Consider the following 17,365-nt stretch of genomic DNA (forward strand, 5'->3'; position numbering starts at 1 on the left):
CAAAACTAACCTGTCGTCGAAACAAAGATAATCTCTTCTTAATCGATTGAAGATGTTCTTGAAACTCCTGATGACGATTACCAGCCCACTGATTAAGATATTTTGCACAAGAATCAATTCCGGATGGCAAAGATGACATATTAAAATTCCACCACTCGTACACAATCCGACGACACTCAGATTCCAGGGACCATGAGTTTTCAAAACGAAACCATTTACGTACAAATTTATGGAGCTGCACCCCTAGCGACAAGCACAACAACAAGTGATCTGAGGCCGGATTATCCAACACAAAGAGCTTGGCCATATTAAAAATAGATTGCCGGTGGGAAGTTGACACTGCCCGATCCAATCTCTCTTGAACAAACTCCAACTCTCTTCTGTTTTCCCAAGTAAAACGGTTACCAAGGAAGCCAAGATCATGTAAACCGCAATCATCAAGAGCTTGACGAAACCCCTCAAGTAACCAACGTGGATGATCCCTTCTGCCTCGTTTTTCAGAATGATACAAAATATCATTGAAGTCTCCAAGCACGCACCAAGGCAAGACAGATTTGGATGGAAGAGAACGCAATAAATCCCATCCCTGACTTCGTTGAGCTCTATTTGGGAAGCCATAGAAGCCGGTTAATCTCCAAGACGCCATACCCTCAATACACACTTTGACATCTATGTGATGTTGTGAATAGCTAATTAGTTTAGCCATCCCAACATCTTTCCAAAACAACGCCAGACCACCTCCTATTCCAACTGAATCAACAACAAAAGATCCCTTAAAGCCCAACTGCTTTCTAACCTTTAAAACACTACTTTGTTTTATTTTTGTTTCAATAAAAAAAATAAAACTGGGTTTTATTGGACACAATGTCCTTTAGGGCCCGAACTGCTTTTGGGTTCCCAAGCCCATGGCAATTCCAGCTTATAGTACTCATTGGGCCAGACGGGACTGGAAACCAGAGCCCGCTCCATCTACATTTTTTGGATCCACTTCCAAAGTCTCAAGAATAACCTCCTCATCCATTATATCCACATCCAACTCATTCATTCTCCTACGTTTTTGTTCTGTAACCATTAATTGATCTGGATCAAGATTTTCAAAATTGGAAAACAACTCCTTCCCATGCACGCTACTACTGGCCAAAGGATCAGACTCAATATTTTTTGAATTTTGAAAATGGCTCGCATCAACAGACTTGCCTTTCGGATCCTTATCCAGATTTTGCATTCCCCTATCCTTCTCTGCCGTCAAACCCGCCCCTGGAATAGCCTGTAAACCACCAATGTCCTCCATCAGGAAATCATTTTCAGACCTAAGCCATTTAGCACCGATCGCGGGCGGCTGCCGAACCGCGGCTCATATCCAAGGACCATAAGCAAATTTATCTCGTGGAAAATTAGGCACATCAAATAACTTAGAACATGACCGATCCGTATGCCCAAGGATTCCACAGAAATAACAAAAAATGTTGAGCTTTTCATATTTAAAATGGACCCATTGCCATGCACCCTTAGGTTTCCTCACTTGCAGCTTACGCTTCAATGGTAATCGCACATCCACATCAACCCTAATACACATGTACTCATGCCAGACTTGTGTAAAGTTTTTGGGATCAGCTGCAATGAAAGAACCAATAAAATTTCCAATATCCTGAGCGTACTTCTCAGACCAGAAACCCAGTGGAACATTATGGACTTGTACCCACATGGCTAACTTCGTTAACTCCACCTGCCTTGGGTTCTCCTCTGGCTTTAACTCATGTAATAAAATGGGTATTTGCTGGTAATTCCATGGACTATATCTCAAAGCATTGTCAATATCCCAAGGGTGAAAGAACTGGAACAAGAAAACATTATTCCTCATTTCTTTAACATGCACCCCTTTGGTAGGCTTCCAAGCAAGAGCAAGAACATGTTGAAATGAATTGAAATTTATAGGTCTTTCCGTCAAAATACGCCCCACCAAACAATACCACTGGAAATGAACTGAAGAAGACGAGTGAAAGAAATGAAAGACTATAGAAAAATCGAAAAACAGGATCAACCACACTCGGGAGAAGAGAAAAAAACTTGCTATGCAAAGCAAGAGATTATGTTTATACACCCTGTTTATAAATAGTAAGAGATTTTCTTTGATATGTTATTCTTGAATGTGTTTTTCTTCTGTATATACTTATGGGGTTGCTACAAGTTGCTCCTTGGTTGTTTTCTGTAGCGATATCTCTTGCATTCAACAGGAAACAAAATATCTCTCACCCTCACCGGTCATACTCCAGTTTATTATAAATCTATCTTGGCTGTGAAAGGTTACCCTTTTAACTCAGGTGGAGGATATTGGGGTTTCCTTTACCCTCCCTTCTTATGGAGCCATCGATTTCCAATGGCATGAGTTTTGCTAAAAGCTCTCCTTCTTCTCCTTTCTACAGCTAGGACTTCCGATGACATTTTAGCTTTTAGAGTTTATTTTAGTTTATGTTGTTTCTATGGATCTTTTGGAACCTAGTTGGCTTTATTACTGAAGGTATGATGTTTTTATGTGTTTTCTCCTCTTCTTCGACGATCTATCAATGGTTCCTGTTCAGTACGGTCCATGCGACAACAGTGGCAAGTCACAGTTCTTCCGCCTCCAACAAGCTAGGGTTCTTTGTAGTTGGGTAGGGCTTGAGTTCTTTGTAGTTTATTTTTTGTCAATTAAACTATATCCAAAACCTTTTGATAGTCAATTAAATGTTCCACCCTTATTTGTAAGGTCGAGTTACTCTTTTAAATGTATTTAAAAATAATTATTTATATTATTATTTATTTTTTTTATCAATAATTTTATAATAATTTGTTTTAATTTTATTTTAACCAAAATTATTATCACTCGATTTTCTTTAAATCTGTTGAATATACTTACTATATAATATTACTTTTAAAACTATATTTAAGAAATTAATCTTATTAAATACTACATTCGTTCCATAATTTTTGTTCATATGAAAAAAATAATTTTTTTTATTAACTTTTCAAATTATACCCAAAAACATTAAATTTTATTAAAATAAAATTATAATAGTGAATTTATAATAGATATTTTTAGAGATTTTTAAAAATAAAATAAAATTAAATAGAATTATAATAGTGAATTTATATGCTATTAATGAAAGAAAGTGGATAATAATTTTAAAACATCTAGAAAAAAGATAGACAAAAATTATGGGACGAAAAGAGTATATTAATTATGAAATATAAAAAATTTTTTAATAATGGTTAACATGATTCAATTTAAAAATATAAAAAATAATAAATAATTTTTTTTAAATGTTTTTTCTAAATTAACTCTCAAGCATGATGTTAAAAACCAACTTTTTCTAAATTATAAATTATATTAATATTCAGAGTGAATTAAAAAAAATAATATACCAATTAAGTTGGATTTGATTGTCTAGCTTGCTTGGACTTTTTTTTTAAAAATTTTTTTTGTAACTTGTTATTTTTAGACTTATAAGTTTTTTTAGGGGTGGGTGTGTTCTTTGAGCTTAAAGCTAAATCAATATTTTAACCTTTTACAAAAATAAAATTACTTCAATTAAGTTGTACGAAATTTTGTAAATTAATTATTTTTTTCTTGAAAAAAAGCATATAGAAGTGAATATAGTACAAAGAATTGTAAGCGAGAAGAAGAGGAAAATCGAAAAAAAAAAAGGACAGATTTATAATTTTCTTTTTAGGTATTACTATTATTCACAATTCAGTTTTTACATTTTTTAAAATTTATTAAAACGTTTTTATTTTTTTTCTCCGTCAACAAAATAGTTATTTCGTCTATTTTTTGCCGTTAAAAATATAGTAAAAGACCAAATTATTCCCCTTTCTTTTCTTCCTCCTCCTTCTTCTTCATTGATTCTTCCTCATCTTCTTCTTTTTCTTTGGTTCTTCTTTTTCTTTGATTCTACTTTTTATTTTTCTTTTTTAGGAGGAGGAGGTGATTTTCTTCTTCTTTTTTCTTGTTTTCTTTTATTTTTCTCCTTCTCCTTCATCATTATCATCATCGTCTTTTTTTTTTCCCTTTTTTTTAATGAGGAGAAGAGGCTATTTCATTAATGAAAAAAAACGATTAAAACTTTTAATAGATATAAAAAAAAATGTTTTAATAGATTTTTAAAAATAAACAACAATATTCAATGATTAAATAAGAGATTTTATTTGAGAGCAAAATTAGATTTTAAAAATTTTATCGCTCATCTTTTATCTATTTTTCATATAAAAGAGTACGGAAAGATTTTTTCATAGAATTTAAAAAGTAAATCTAAAATGAAAAAAAAGAAAAGATAGGATTCCTTTGTGATAAACTCAAGTAATAACAAGAAAGCATTGTTCATGATGCATCAAATCATGCAGAATGGTAGCGGCCCTTTGATATGACATATCTACCTTACATTATTGTTCTTTCATTGTGATGTCTATCTAGTTTTTGTAATAAAAGGTAGATTACAGGATGAGAGGTAATGATTTTTATTCTCACTGTGACAGTGAATATTATTAAATAAGTAGACACAAAACACGAACTTGATATTTTATCCAATTACTAAATTTCAAAAACTAATCAAATTATCCTTTAATTGACATTTAATCTTGTGATAAGAAAAAGAGTGATAATGATTTTATTATTATTTAAATTAGCATTCAAGAATTTTATGTTATAATTTAAAATTCAGTGATAATACTATTTAATATTTTAATCGTTAAGTATGAACTATAATACAAATAAATATTAATTGATCTCAATTTTAATTATTTTATCGTTAATTTTAATCGATAAGTATTAAGAAAATAAATAAATAAATACTTCAAAGAATTTCCTCTCCAAAAATAAATAAATAAATAAATAAAATCATACTATTTAACAAAAGAATTCATGCTTACATGTAACCTATTCATTTTATATTACTTCCACCCAAAATAGAACCAGAGTACCAGCATTCACAACAATATGGAACTTTAAACATCAAAATCTATAGATACAGGGCATATGCATCATGTTCTCTCACCCTCCAACTGTGACCTCAGGGGGCATGGTCTCATAGTTCGGTGGACTCAACATTAATCCATCATCCTCAGCAGAATTCTTTTCAGACATTGTATTTTGATTCTCACATGAAAGAAGGTTAACTGGATTCATATGGTTTTCTTCAGCTTTTCCAACAGAACCTGCTGGGTTTTCGCTCTCGGCTTCTGCAGGCTTTGGTTTGGTCTTGCTGGTCTTTCCTTCTTTTCCAGTGGATGAGCTTTGCTGCTGCTGAAGCTTAGGCTGGGACTTCTTGGTTGTTGTTTTTGAGGCTACGGTTTCTTTGTTGCCATTTCTCTGAGCTCCCTTGGTTGCATTGCGCGATTCTGGTTTCAAAGTAAGTGGACTCTGAGGGCTAAGGGAACATCCACCGCCTTCTGTTGAGCCGTTGACAGAAGTGGTTAAGCTCTTGTGCCTTCCAAGCTTCGGTGATATCGGACGGGTGGTTGGTATCTGTAACAAGTAGCAGACAGTATAGCTTTACTTCAATGTTACATAATGCTCAAATTAGCATACATCTCTGTACAAATTATAATTAGAATGAATAGCAAAGAACTGAATCCAATTTGGCTTTAATTTGTTGACTTCCTGTATCACAGGCGATGTCGTTTCCAAAATCAATCTAACAGATAATCAGAACTGAGAACTTACAATGGATCTAAGCTGAACAAAAGAGAAAGCTTTTAAGGAAACCTCCTCTAGTTATTATTAGTATCAGAAACTTAAAATCATATGCTGCTGCTGCATGACATTTACTAGTATCGAAAAATTCATGCACGCATTACCTTTTTCAGCTCAACTTTTGGTGGTGGATCTTTATAGAAACAGGGCATAGGTGTAGCCTTAAATGTCAAGCTCTTTCTAAGTTGTTTGATCTCTGCTTCCTGGTTCTCCTGCATGCCACCACAAAGCATGATAAAAAAACAATTCCAAGTGGTGAAACTGGAAAAGGAAAGATTAAAAGGAAAAATATTTCAGGTGAAAACAAAAATAATACCTTCGACTTCGCCTGCAAGTTACTTTTTTCTATTTCCTTGGCATTAATCTTCTCTTCTAGCTTTGAGAAAAACTGGCAAAGAAAGGCCATAAGAAAATTGTAACTCTGATATGAATAAAAGCATTAACAAAGATGAAAAAGGCACTTAAAAGTCCAGGTATAACCTCCTTTCGCTTCTCTGCACGTTCATCCAACCTGAAGGAAAACACAGAGCCACTAGCTCTCCGTGCACGAGGAGTAGCACTTCTGATAATAATACAGAATATTTTTACTATAAAATGTATAGGATACAAAATCAATTATAAAAAGATAAAGATTAGTACGAAGTAGTTGAATGGATGTCATCCTCTTCTTTGCTCAGCATTGCTGTTGTTATATTTTGAGAACTTTGATCAGCCAATCTGCAATCACAAAAGAAAACAAATTTTAATATCTTTTTGATTTTAGATGGAGGGCGGGGGCACAGATGCTTCCCCTAAGTTAATAAGAGATACTCTAAGCTCAAAGATTTTAGATTTCAAGAAAAAGTTGATGGGGGACATGACTTACTCAGATGCTTCGGAGGGAGGGCAATTGGTGGATTCATTCAAAGAACTTGATTTCACATGCTGGTGACAATCAACAAAGGCCAAATGAAATAAGGCCTTAGAGAAACAAAGAGAAAGCCAGAGAGAAAATATTAAAGGCATAAAAATCTTACTGGAGTCTGTTGTTTGCTTGGCACAGTTGCCAGAGAAGTCCTCCTGGGAGTAGCTTTACCACCATTAACATTTGATTCCTTTGAGTTCATTCCAGTGGATGTACGCCTACTGGGTTGAGTTAAACGGGGAACTGAAGTGATTGATCCATTTGCTTTTCTACCGTCATCTTCCGCCTGTTTGATCACAGTTTTTGATGGATGTCCATCAATACTTTTCCTCATATTATCAGGACGAATTCCTCGCGCTGGAAATGAAAGACTTTGAGAAAGTGATGGCCTCTGATTACGAGAAAGTGAACCAAGGGTTTTCAAATTAGCTTTATCCTTGGACAATTTGTTATTCTTTGAACCCGAAATAGCTAGTTCCTAAAGACAGAGAGACAGACAGTGACAAGAAGGATAAGAAAGTATGTTCGTATCTAGTTGTAAGATTTTACCAGCTCCAACAAAATGGCTCCATACATATATAGCAGATTATACCTTTGAGGAATTTGAGAGTTTACTTTGAGAAACTTTTGCTTTGGCATTAATTGCCCCACCAGAAGAATGATGACCATCATCTTTCGCAACATTCTCAGAAGTTTCATTGGTGTTCGATGGCCCTTGACCATTAGCAGCAATTTTTTCTTCTTCCGTTGGTGTCACAGCCAAATCTTCAGTGTGAGTTTCCTCAATGACACCATTATCCTTCAATTTAGCAGCATTCTCAGACTCCATTACAGAATCTCACAACAACAAACTGCAAATTTTCAATATTGTTATGGTCAAAATGAAGCATAGAGAGTTGATGACTCAACTGCTATACATTAAATAAGTTGGAGACGAAATGATCATCGAAAACTAAACCACAGTAAACATTCTATAGCAAGCAAATGATAGTAAGCCAAGCAAGATTGGAGATCTCCAACCCAAGGCTTCACTACCAGCAACCAAAATGAGAAGATCATATGTATTCTATAACTGAAAAGGCAATAGCATCAAAAATTAAATCAGACTAAAAACATACGGATCCGAATTAATTGAGCATTCGAACAAAACATCAAACCTTCAAATTTTCAGTCAAAATTATTGAAATCAATAATCAATGCCTAAGAACATAAAAAAAAGAGTGCAGAGAGGGCGATTTGAGAGGTGAAGCTACAGCAAACAATGATCGACACTCTAGATTACCAAAGAATCAAGAACTAGTAAAATATCCCAAGTATAAATTAAACTTCAAAGCAAAAAAACAATAATTCAGTTTCAAACAAAAATTTTCCCACACTTTCTAAGCAACCAACCAGAATCAAATGATGAACAGAGAAATTAAAAAAATAAATAAGGCAAATTAGTACAGAAACAAAGCAAGCAAAAGGGTATTAAAACCCAAATTCCAATGAGTTAAAGCGTTCGCAATCCTTGGTTTCTCCTCACAGTTTCTTGGCAACCAAACAACAGTACAATCTAGAAACCCAAAACTTCAAAAAAGGAAAGATCCAACAGAATCCAGCATTAACCCACCAACTAATTTCCGATGCATATAAAACTTATGAAAAGAATTCAAGATCCATTGAACCCAGAAATTCAATAAGGGAGATAAATACAATGCAAGGGTTAGAATCAGAAAAGCAAAGCATACCTAGGAGAGTAACAGAAGATTGAAGGTTCAACTGTTGAAAAAGACCAGAGAACAAATGGGATAACACAGAAATCTATGCATATATAAAAAGAGTAATAAAGAAGTGACAAAATCAGAGTGTAAAGATGGAGTATCTGAGGTAAGTTACTGACAGACAACTCCTCACTCTCTCTGTGGTTCCAGAAACATAAGAGACAGAGAAAAAGATGGCAGTGAATTTGGGATAAAGTAGGATTGCTATTTCAATGTAATGGATCATAGATTGATGAGACTCTCTCAATGTCTGAAATGCCATTAACAGCAACTTTTTTTTTAAACAAAAAAATCTAATAGAAAAATTTACTATTTAATTGATATATAGAAACTCAATATATTAAAATTTTAAATTATTTCATTAATTTTAATTGTTTAATTATAAAAAAAGAATGTGATGAATGAATTTGCAATTCATGGTTTATGCTAAATTGGTGAGAAAAAAAAAAAAAAGAAACTCTAACCTAATGAGTTAGTCTCTAGAATAGGTCTCTACCCACTAAGCTAGTTGTACAAAGATTTCCATATTTGACTTAGCCTATATTTTTTAAATGCTTCAATAATAGGCTTAAAAAAATAGTATTTTTTAAATATAAAAAAATTTATTATTTCGTTTCCACTATTAAAATAATTTTTTACTAATAATTTACATAGTGACTCTTGATACACTTTTATATTTAAATGTAATAAAATTTATTAATTTATTTTTTAATTTGTTAGACTTTAAATTATATTATATATATTATTATTTTTTATAAGTTAGAAATAAATTTATTTTTTAAACAATTAATTTATATACTAAATATATTTTATTATACTTTCTAAAAAGTAAATTTAAAAAAAATATATTTTCTGAAAATATACTTTCTAAGAATTAGAAAATTATGTGGATTTTTATCCTATTTGGGTGTAGATCGGAAACATTGAATCTTCCAACACATTTCTCTTAATTTTATGATGTGTATTATAAGTTTCAAAATGAAAGAAAGATAGAAAAACATATCGATCGAATTTAATAAATTTAATAAATTTAAAAATTTTTTATGATTTTTTATTTTTTATAATTCAATTTAATTTTTATTTTTTAAAATTTTAATTCTTTTGATTAAATTCAATTTTAATTTAAAAAAATTAGTAAAATCTAGTAAGCAATAGCATATTAATTTTAATAATATAAAAAAAATTAAATTATAATATTAAAATATTTTAATTGAATTTTAAAATATTAAAAATATAAATATAAAAAATAAAAAATTTATTAAAAATATAATCAAACCGAATAAAATAAATTTAATTTAAATTAATTTTTATTTAAAATTTATTCAATTTAATTTTAAAAATATTAAAATATTAATTTATTTAATTTAATTCAATTTTAAACTACGCATAAGAAAATTTTAAAAATATATGCATGTAAAAAAAAAGAAAATTTTAAAATATATGTATGAAAAAAAAAGAAGAAGAAAAGAAGTTTGAGCAAGCAAGGGCGTTATGGTAAATATAGAGCAGCCAATGATTTAAGGTTAACGCAACAGAAGACGACGTGGGGGGTGACAAAGGATCATCTCTTACAAGTCACAGGTGGGTGTGTTTCTGTCAAGCCCTTTTCTATAGCTGACGTGGCAAAAAAAAGGAACGTGATTGGTATAAAACAACCGGGCCTGAGCTGTCAGGAGGTGCGTTGAAGATATAACAGCAGCAAGGTGAGAGGGACAATCTGAGCCGTTGGATATAGAATTTCCAATCATTTAGACACGTTGTGGGACCCTATTTGTTTGATGGATTTGTAGTTTTGCTTGTTTCAGGATTTTGTGGGTGGTGCGTTGCATCCTCGGGCAAAGGCCAAGCCCTGCCTCACCCCTGCCTTGGAGCTTTCCTCTTCAGGTCAGGGTCGTTTCACCACTCTAATACAGCATTCAAACTTGGAATTCTATCCATATGCGACTGTATATATTTAATTAATTAAAATATATCACATATATTAAAATTATAAATATTTATTTATTTTAATAAAAATTTATTTTTTATTTGACATTTTTCGATATAATTATTCTTTTTGTAGGGAAATAATTTGTAACAACCTCATGATAAGTGGCAGAGCTAGGAGTTTATTTTGGGAGAATTATAATTATTATTAATTCATTAGAAAATTATTTTTATTTAATTTTTTTTGCAATAATTTTATCTGAATTAAAAAGTAAATTAGAAGACATAAAAAAATATTTATTTATGTACATGTAATTTGATATTTAAAGAACGTATTTTAATACACGAGAGTTAAAATAATTATTATGAAATTTAATGAGATATATAATTGTTAGTTAATTACTAGAAATAATATATTAATTTTTTTTTTCTTAAAAGAGCTTACGTAATTTTTCAAAAAAAAATAAAATTTATGATTTATAAGGTAATATTTCATTTAAAAAAAGAAATATTCAACTAAATTTGTATTTTTTTAATTTATTTTATAAAAAAATTTAAATAAATTCTTATAAAATAATATAAAATTTTAATTTCAATTAAGATGAATTTGTTTTAAATTAAAAAGAATTAAATTTGATTATGGTCAGAAAAGAAACTAATTAAATTAAATTTTAGCAAAAATTTTTTATTCTAAATGGAGTGTTAATATCTCTCTAAAATCAACGCTCGAACTTCTATTCTGAAAGCCATTTTTACCTATTTAGAATTAAAATTTACTAAAATTCAATTTAAATGGGACTTTTTTTTATAATTTTTCTATTTGAAAAAAAAATATTGAAATTTTATACGATTTTATAAAAAAAATAATTTAAATTTTTATTTTTCTCAATAAATCATGAGAGAAAAAATTAAATTTTTTTTTTAACTTAAAAATTGAACGAGGATTTGAGTTTCCCTTATTGCAAAAAGGAAACGAATGAAAATGAAAGAAAGAGCAGGAAAATGAAGAGCCAAGAGAAAAGAAAATTACCAGTTTTCCATCATAAAAGATCCAAAGCATGTCAATATATAGAATAATTTTTATTTAAATCAAGTCTACATAAGTTTATAATTTAAATATATAGTAATAGACTAAGTATTTTTTTAATATAATATTTTTTTTTAGATAAAAGGATTGTATATACCTATATATGTGTATTATATATATATATATATATATATATATATATATATATATATATATATATATATATATATATATATATATATTTATTTATTTATTTATTTATTTATTTATTTATTTATTTATTTATATTTAATTTATCATTGTATTATATAGATTCTAAAATAATTTTTAAATCGATCTAGCGGCATTATAAAGTGTATATATTTAAATGGGTTTAAGTTTATTTTTTTATATATATATTTTGTTTGAAAATTTATAACACAATTTAGCAAATTTTATAATACATATGATTAATTTTACTTTTTTTAATAAAATAATCAATAATATAACTAATTTGTATAATTTTTTATACATTCATATATTTAAATTTTAATTTAAATATTTTATACATAAAATTTTAATTTGAATTTAAATTTTAATTTAATTTTTATACATAAAATTATTAATCCTTCATTCTGCTCTTTGTGTCTGCAATGAAGAATGCTGAATTGGTGCATGCAATGAAATCTGCAATGGGTGTGACCGTTCGTGTCTCTAGTTTGAGTTGATTCAGTTTGGTTGGTTGGATTGGTTCATTTTGTTAAGTTTTGATTTTGGTTTAATTTAGTTCGGTTTCTGTATGTTGTGTTTGTATTGAGCCTGTGGATCAGTTGTCTGTAACCCTCTCTTTTAATCCTCTGGGCTCTGTAAACTATGGCCCTATGGGCCTTATTGAAATGCAATATCATTTGCATTGGTCAAAAATTTTAATTTACGCCAACTTAAGACTTCAAATACAGCAGATTGCAAGTACTAAGATTAACATTAGCGGCCAAGTTGAAGCAGCATGGTTGGCTTGGCTTTCGTTTCCTATATAAAGCAAATATAAAAAGCTTTAAACTACAGCGATTAAGAGTATCATATCATAATTAACTTCATGAAAATCATCTATCAAATTAACCACAGTGATCATCCTTAGTTTCAACTTATCAATGAGAAGCAAATTCGTTTTCATATTCAAGAGAATATGACTTTAGATTCCAGCACAAACTCCGGCAGCCATGTTTCACTAGTCACATGAAAAAGGAAGGGAACAACAATTGTCTGCTCGAGCAAATCATCAACAGAGCAACTCAGACATCTCTAGCTAAACCAGAAAGATCAACATTACCAGTATCAGTCCCCCTTTGTTTAGGAGAGGCCTCCCTTTTTTGTGGATAGTCTTCAATTGGTATCCCTCTCCTCATAGATGGAGGACAGGATGGATTCTCCTTGTACGAGTCCCCAAAATCATCGAAAAGGCTACTCTTAAACTGTTCAGCTGCGTCAAAAAATCTATTGATTCCACCAAGGAAGTGTCGTTCAATGCCTTCAATATCACTTCGGAGCCCTGGTAAGCCGAATGGCAAGTTTTCAAATTGGCCTAGTGAAGAAGACCCTTTAACCACCAGGTCTGTAACATCATCTTCAGTGTACTCCTTGTTGGACTTCAGCACTTCAACAGGCCTAATTGAAGCAAATGATAAATGAGAGCCAAACTATGTAGGGAAAGGAAAGAACCCTATACACAGGGAAAACTGAAAAATTTGTGAAAAACCAAAAAAGAAAATTGATATTGCTTCAACATATGCAGTGATGTACTACATTTTGATAATGACAAATCTAAACAAAGTTTTTAACATTTACCAATTGATTTCCAAACAAAAAGAGTCCAGAGGTTAACTGAAAATGGTGATGTGAAGATACAGAAATTCATGTTGCTAATACACTTCAAGGTTCAAGCTATAATTGAAGACATGAAACAAAGATCAGAAACCAAATCTTTAAACACAAAAGTTTGACCTCATTAGGAAATCTGTAATCCCGATAAAATTCGCAATAAGTTCACTATTAGTCAGGCATTTCAAATTTCAACCATATTCCAAATTTCACAGACAGAAAAGCTTTAAATTATTTCAACCAAGCAAAACCCAACCATTTTAAGCGTGGTGTCATTTTCATCAACCATAATGGTTAGTTCCATATTCAGCCAATAAACTGCATGTTTATTTGTTCACACCTAGCCAACTATGTTTTGTTTATATTACCTTCAACATCCAAAACTCTCTCAATATAATTTCAATCAGATGATATAGTGATACGTCAATCTCACAAATGCATCCTGAATTTAATATGTTCAGCTTCACTACTCAAATTGCTGCCCGCCCATTTTTAGATAAAACATCCGGTGACTCAAAGCCATTATGCAAGACGAGTCCTTGTATGGATGATCAACCAGCAAAATAAAGCAGTTCCCAATCATTCATGCATTGCAGAACCAGCCAAAAATGTCAAAGCTATCAACCTCAGCAATTAGTTTTTCTGATCTTCTACTTCACTAGTTCTATTGAAGAAATAGAGAGACATGACTTTCCACCAGTCAAAAAATATTTAGTTTGACCTCATACAAAATGAGACTCGCACATTCAATCTGAGCTAAATGAAGATATTAAAGCAAATAAAATCCAAGTACATGAGAAGCATACAAGTATGTATCAAACAGAGCAAGAAAGAAGAAACAAAGGATAAAGAAGATAAAGATCTAGATAATTAAGAACCTTATAAGTTATAATGCCATGGTGGACATGGGTCAATGGTAAAAGCAGATATCCTCATGAAGTGGAAAAAACACACATTAAAAGATCCTCACGTCATCATGCAAAATCAGAAAAGGGCAGACATCCAAATGATACCATTTCAAATGTTGAAGCATGTAAACTACAAAGAAATAAAGCAAAAAAATAATTAAAAAATATTTATGTGGTTCGCCACCCTCTCAAGATGGGAGGACATTTACGCACATGCTTTCTTCCACTATCATCAAATGTTCAAGCTTATCTCCCATGATCCCAATTACATCAAATGATCCAATGATCCATCACAACAAATTAATTATACTAAATAAGTCACTTAGTCTCTATCATTCTCCTCCAGACATAAACCAATGCATCTACCACTTCAGCTACATTATACACTACGAAAAGTGAACTCACCTACACAAACAATAACCCATCATCGATGGATAATAATTTCCTCATAAATCCATGCTCTTTCACCACCTTCGGCTAAAGAGCCTATGTCTCTCTTAGTACTATTAAAGGCGCCAAAAGATGTCGAATGAGGGGAGGCAATGGCCTTGCCTGACTCAAGGCGCGAGTCAAGGCGTTTTCTCTTGAAAATAAGATGCATGGTTTTTTTTTCTTTCCTTTTAAAAACTAAACCCTATATTTCCTTTGAAGCTGCAAATTGGAAAACTAAATTTTAGGTACTAATTAGATAATATATCTCTATAATTATGCTAGTTAATTATAGATTTATATCTTATAATTAGGAACGTAATAATATAATATCTACATAGTTGACTTTCAATATTAAAGCATATTCCAATACTGAAAAGGATTGCGTATATATATAAATATGTCTATAATTCAGTTTGCTAACTAATTAAAAAAGAATTAATACAATATGCATTGCATATATATTTATACATAAGTATGGCATCTCACTTCAAACTCGCGTTGCCTTACCTCTCGCCTTTGGCGAGAGGAGAACTGTCATCTTAGTGTTGCTTTTGGCCTTAATAACATTGCACACACTCTCTCATGAAACTATTATTTGAAATATATATTAAACCCCCAAATCATAATCTAATTAAAAATCCATCTCAATTTAAAAATAACACTATCAAAGAAGATCTACACTATACAGGAAATCTTCCTCCTTCCTATTAATGAATGTTTATTCACTCATATTAGTAATAATGTCTCTACATTCTACAAGAACTATGAGCCCTTAATATATATTGCATATTTTCTCAGAATCAGCTGATAATTCGTGCGATTACCCTTGCATATATGTAAAGTTGATAATTTATATTGACATAGGACTGGTTAGACTCCGTCCCTCAGGAGTTTTAATCAATAACATTGTATTATTTAAATTTTTAAAAAATTTAAAAGTATCCCAAATAGTCAATAAAAATAACTCTAATATATAAAATTATAAAAATATTTAAAAAAATAATTAAAATATAAAATTAACTCCAAATAGTAGAATTTTCAACTGTCCTCCGTCACAATTTAAAAAGAAAAATTACTTTTTAGTCCCTGAGATTTAACGTAATTAAACCTTCTGTCCCTCTATTTTGAGGGCCCAATACTTAAATCACGAAATTCCATCCAAATTCGTAGTCCTTCTGTCCATTTCCTCTACGAAATTCCGTCCAAATTCGTAGTCCTTCCGTCCATTTAAACAGTTCTCTCAATGTGAAATCTCTAATTTTTTTCTCTTAAATATTTTCTCCAGTTACTTAAGAAGAAGATGTTGCAGAAATGGTAGGAAAAAAAGAAAAAGAAAAGAAGAAGAAGAGGTTGCCGAAATGGTAAGAAGAAAAGAAGAAGAGGAGGCATTTGGGTTTGGGTTAGTGAGGGTTAATTTTGTCAATTTAGGTGTCTCAAATGGCTACTACGAATTTGGACAGAGAAGGACTTGTTGGGTCGCCAAAATAGAGGAACAAAAGACTAAAAAGTAATTTTCCCTTTTTAAAACTGTGCTTCTCGAGATTTTTTTTCCCACAAGCTCTCTATCAGTCTAAAATGAGAGAATTCTTTCTTTTTGAGGTCTGGGTTGTGGTTATTCAGTATTTATCTATCAACAAGGACTTTGCAGAGCTACTCAACGTTACCGATTTAATAGAATTATCAAGCTAGATCCAAAGTGCAGAGTATTCTCTTCCTCAGCCAACAAATACAAAGCCAATTCCCCCAGACACAAATGTAAACACCGAGAGAAGAATTAATTGCTCAATTGAAGCAAAAGATATATCACAATCAAATGAAACTAAAAACAAGTTCATTCTCGTCCACCACCCATACCACGCCACACAAAAAAAAAAGGAGTTGAAAGCGATACATAACAACCACAAAAGTAACAAACGGTATTTTATGCTCACTCGTATGCTCCATAGTCACATTTCTAACCCACCACCAACATATTTCCCCTGTTTCAGGAATTAATAGACAGCTAAATAGAAAATTTCAAGAAAAAACCAATAATACAGAAGAAAAGAGAGAAAAACTCACTCTCCAAGGCATTCTCTGAGAATCTCCTCAGTTTTCTCGCACTTCCTAAGGAACTTTCCAGGCTCCACCTCCTCCGTATTGCACTGCGACTTCACCACTTTCCTCGTCGAGCACACCTTCCCAGAGGATGAATCAGGGCCTCTCCAATATTCGCTGATTTCATCAGCAGGCTCGTCGTCTCTCCACACCCAACCCATTTTCGGTTTCTGCTACAACTAGTCTCCTCGCAAATTCCACAATTTATCATGCGTTGCTTGCTTAGGAGCTACGCTTCCTCTGCACTATATATAGCCCTCACTGACTCGGTGGCACTTTGCGAGTCTTGACGAGAAAGTGATCCGCTGACACGTGGCACCGCCGCTGCACATTTATGATCCTGACCGTAGACTTGGTAGACAAATCTAAGCGACATTAAGGTTGTCGTTTTTGCAGGTAAACATGCGAAAATGTGCCAAAGCTTTCTGGAAAACTGAGTTTTCTAGAAAGCCGTAGAAGAAAATTAATTGAAATATATATTTGAAAAAAAAAACTTAATATTAACTTAAAATTAGAGTGTAAATGAACAGATTCTATTCTATTCTTAAAAAGATTAAATTTAATTATTTTTTTAAGTTTAAATTCGAGTTTTAGTTATTTTAAAATTTAAATTTAATTATTCTTTTAAATTTAAGTCTCAACTCAAATTTAATTCTTTTAAATTCGAATTCAATATTAATAAATTTAAATTTAATTCATTTGCAAATAAATTAAGGTGAATTG

General features: G+C 31.4%; 2 protein-coding genes across 3 annotated transcripts; both read right to left on the reverse strand.

Annotated features, from left to right (window-relative positions):
• Positions 1-4,837: 4,837 nt before the first annotated feature.
• LOC110621970 (protein WVD2-like 4) lies at positions 4,838-8,588 on the reverse strand. Of its 2 annotated transcripts, none has more exons than XM_021766287.2 (9): positions 8,363-8,588; positions 7,225-7,483; positions 6,745-7,110; positions 6,594-6,652; positions 6,368-6,445; positions 6,209-6,287; positions 6,045-6,116; positions 5,833-5,940; positions 4,838-5,500 (listed from the first exon to the last, which is right to left on the reverse strand). In XM_021766287.2, exons 2-9 carry the CDS (start codon positions 7,459-7,461, stop codon positions 5,027-5,029), a joined length of 1,473 nt encoding a protein of 490 aa, XP_021621979.1. In that variant the 5' UTR covers positions 7,462-7,483; positions 8,363-8,588; the 3' UTR covers positions 4,838-5,026. The 2 variants fall into 2 exon arrangements, with proteins under 2 accessions (XP_021621979.1, XP_021621978.1); XM_021766286.2 differs by having other exon boundaries at positions 6,209-6,290.
• Positions 8,589-12,387: 3,799 nt separating this feature from the next.
• Positions 12,388-16,872, reverse strand: LOC110623759 (fra a 1-associated protein). The gene is made up of 2 exons (XM_021768780.2): positions 16,607-16,872; positions 12,388-12,992 (listed from the first exon to the last, which is right to left on the reverse strand). The coding sequence occupies exons 1-2, from the start codon at positions 16,801-16,803 to the stop codon at positions 12,620-12,622; spliced, it is 570 nt and encodes a 189-aa protein (XP_021624472.1). The 5' UTR covers positions 16,804-16,872; the 3' UTR covers positions 12,388-12,619.
• Positions 16,873-17,365: the final 493 nt, after the last annotated feature.

The sequence above is a fragment of the Manihot esculenta genome, chromosome 9 (genome assembly GCF_001659605.2).
Source record: "Manihot esculenta cultivar AM560-2 chromosome 9, M.esculenta_v8, whole genome shotgun sequence".
Classification (NCBI taxonomy): Eukaryota; Viridiplantae; Streptophyta; class Magnoliopsida; order Malpighiales; family Euphorbiaceae; genus Manihot; species Manihot esculenta.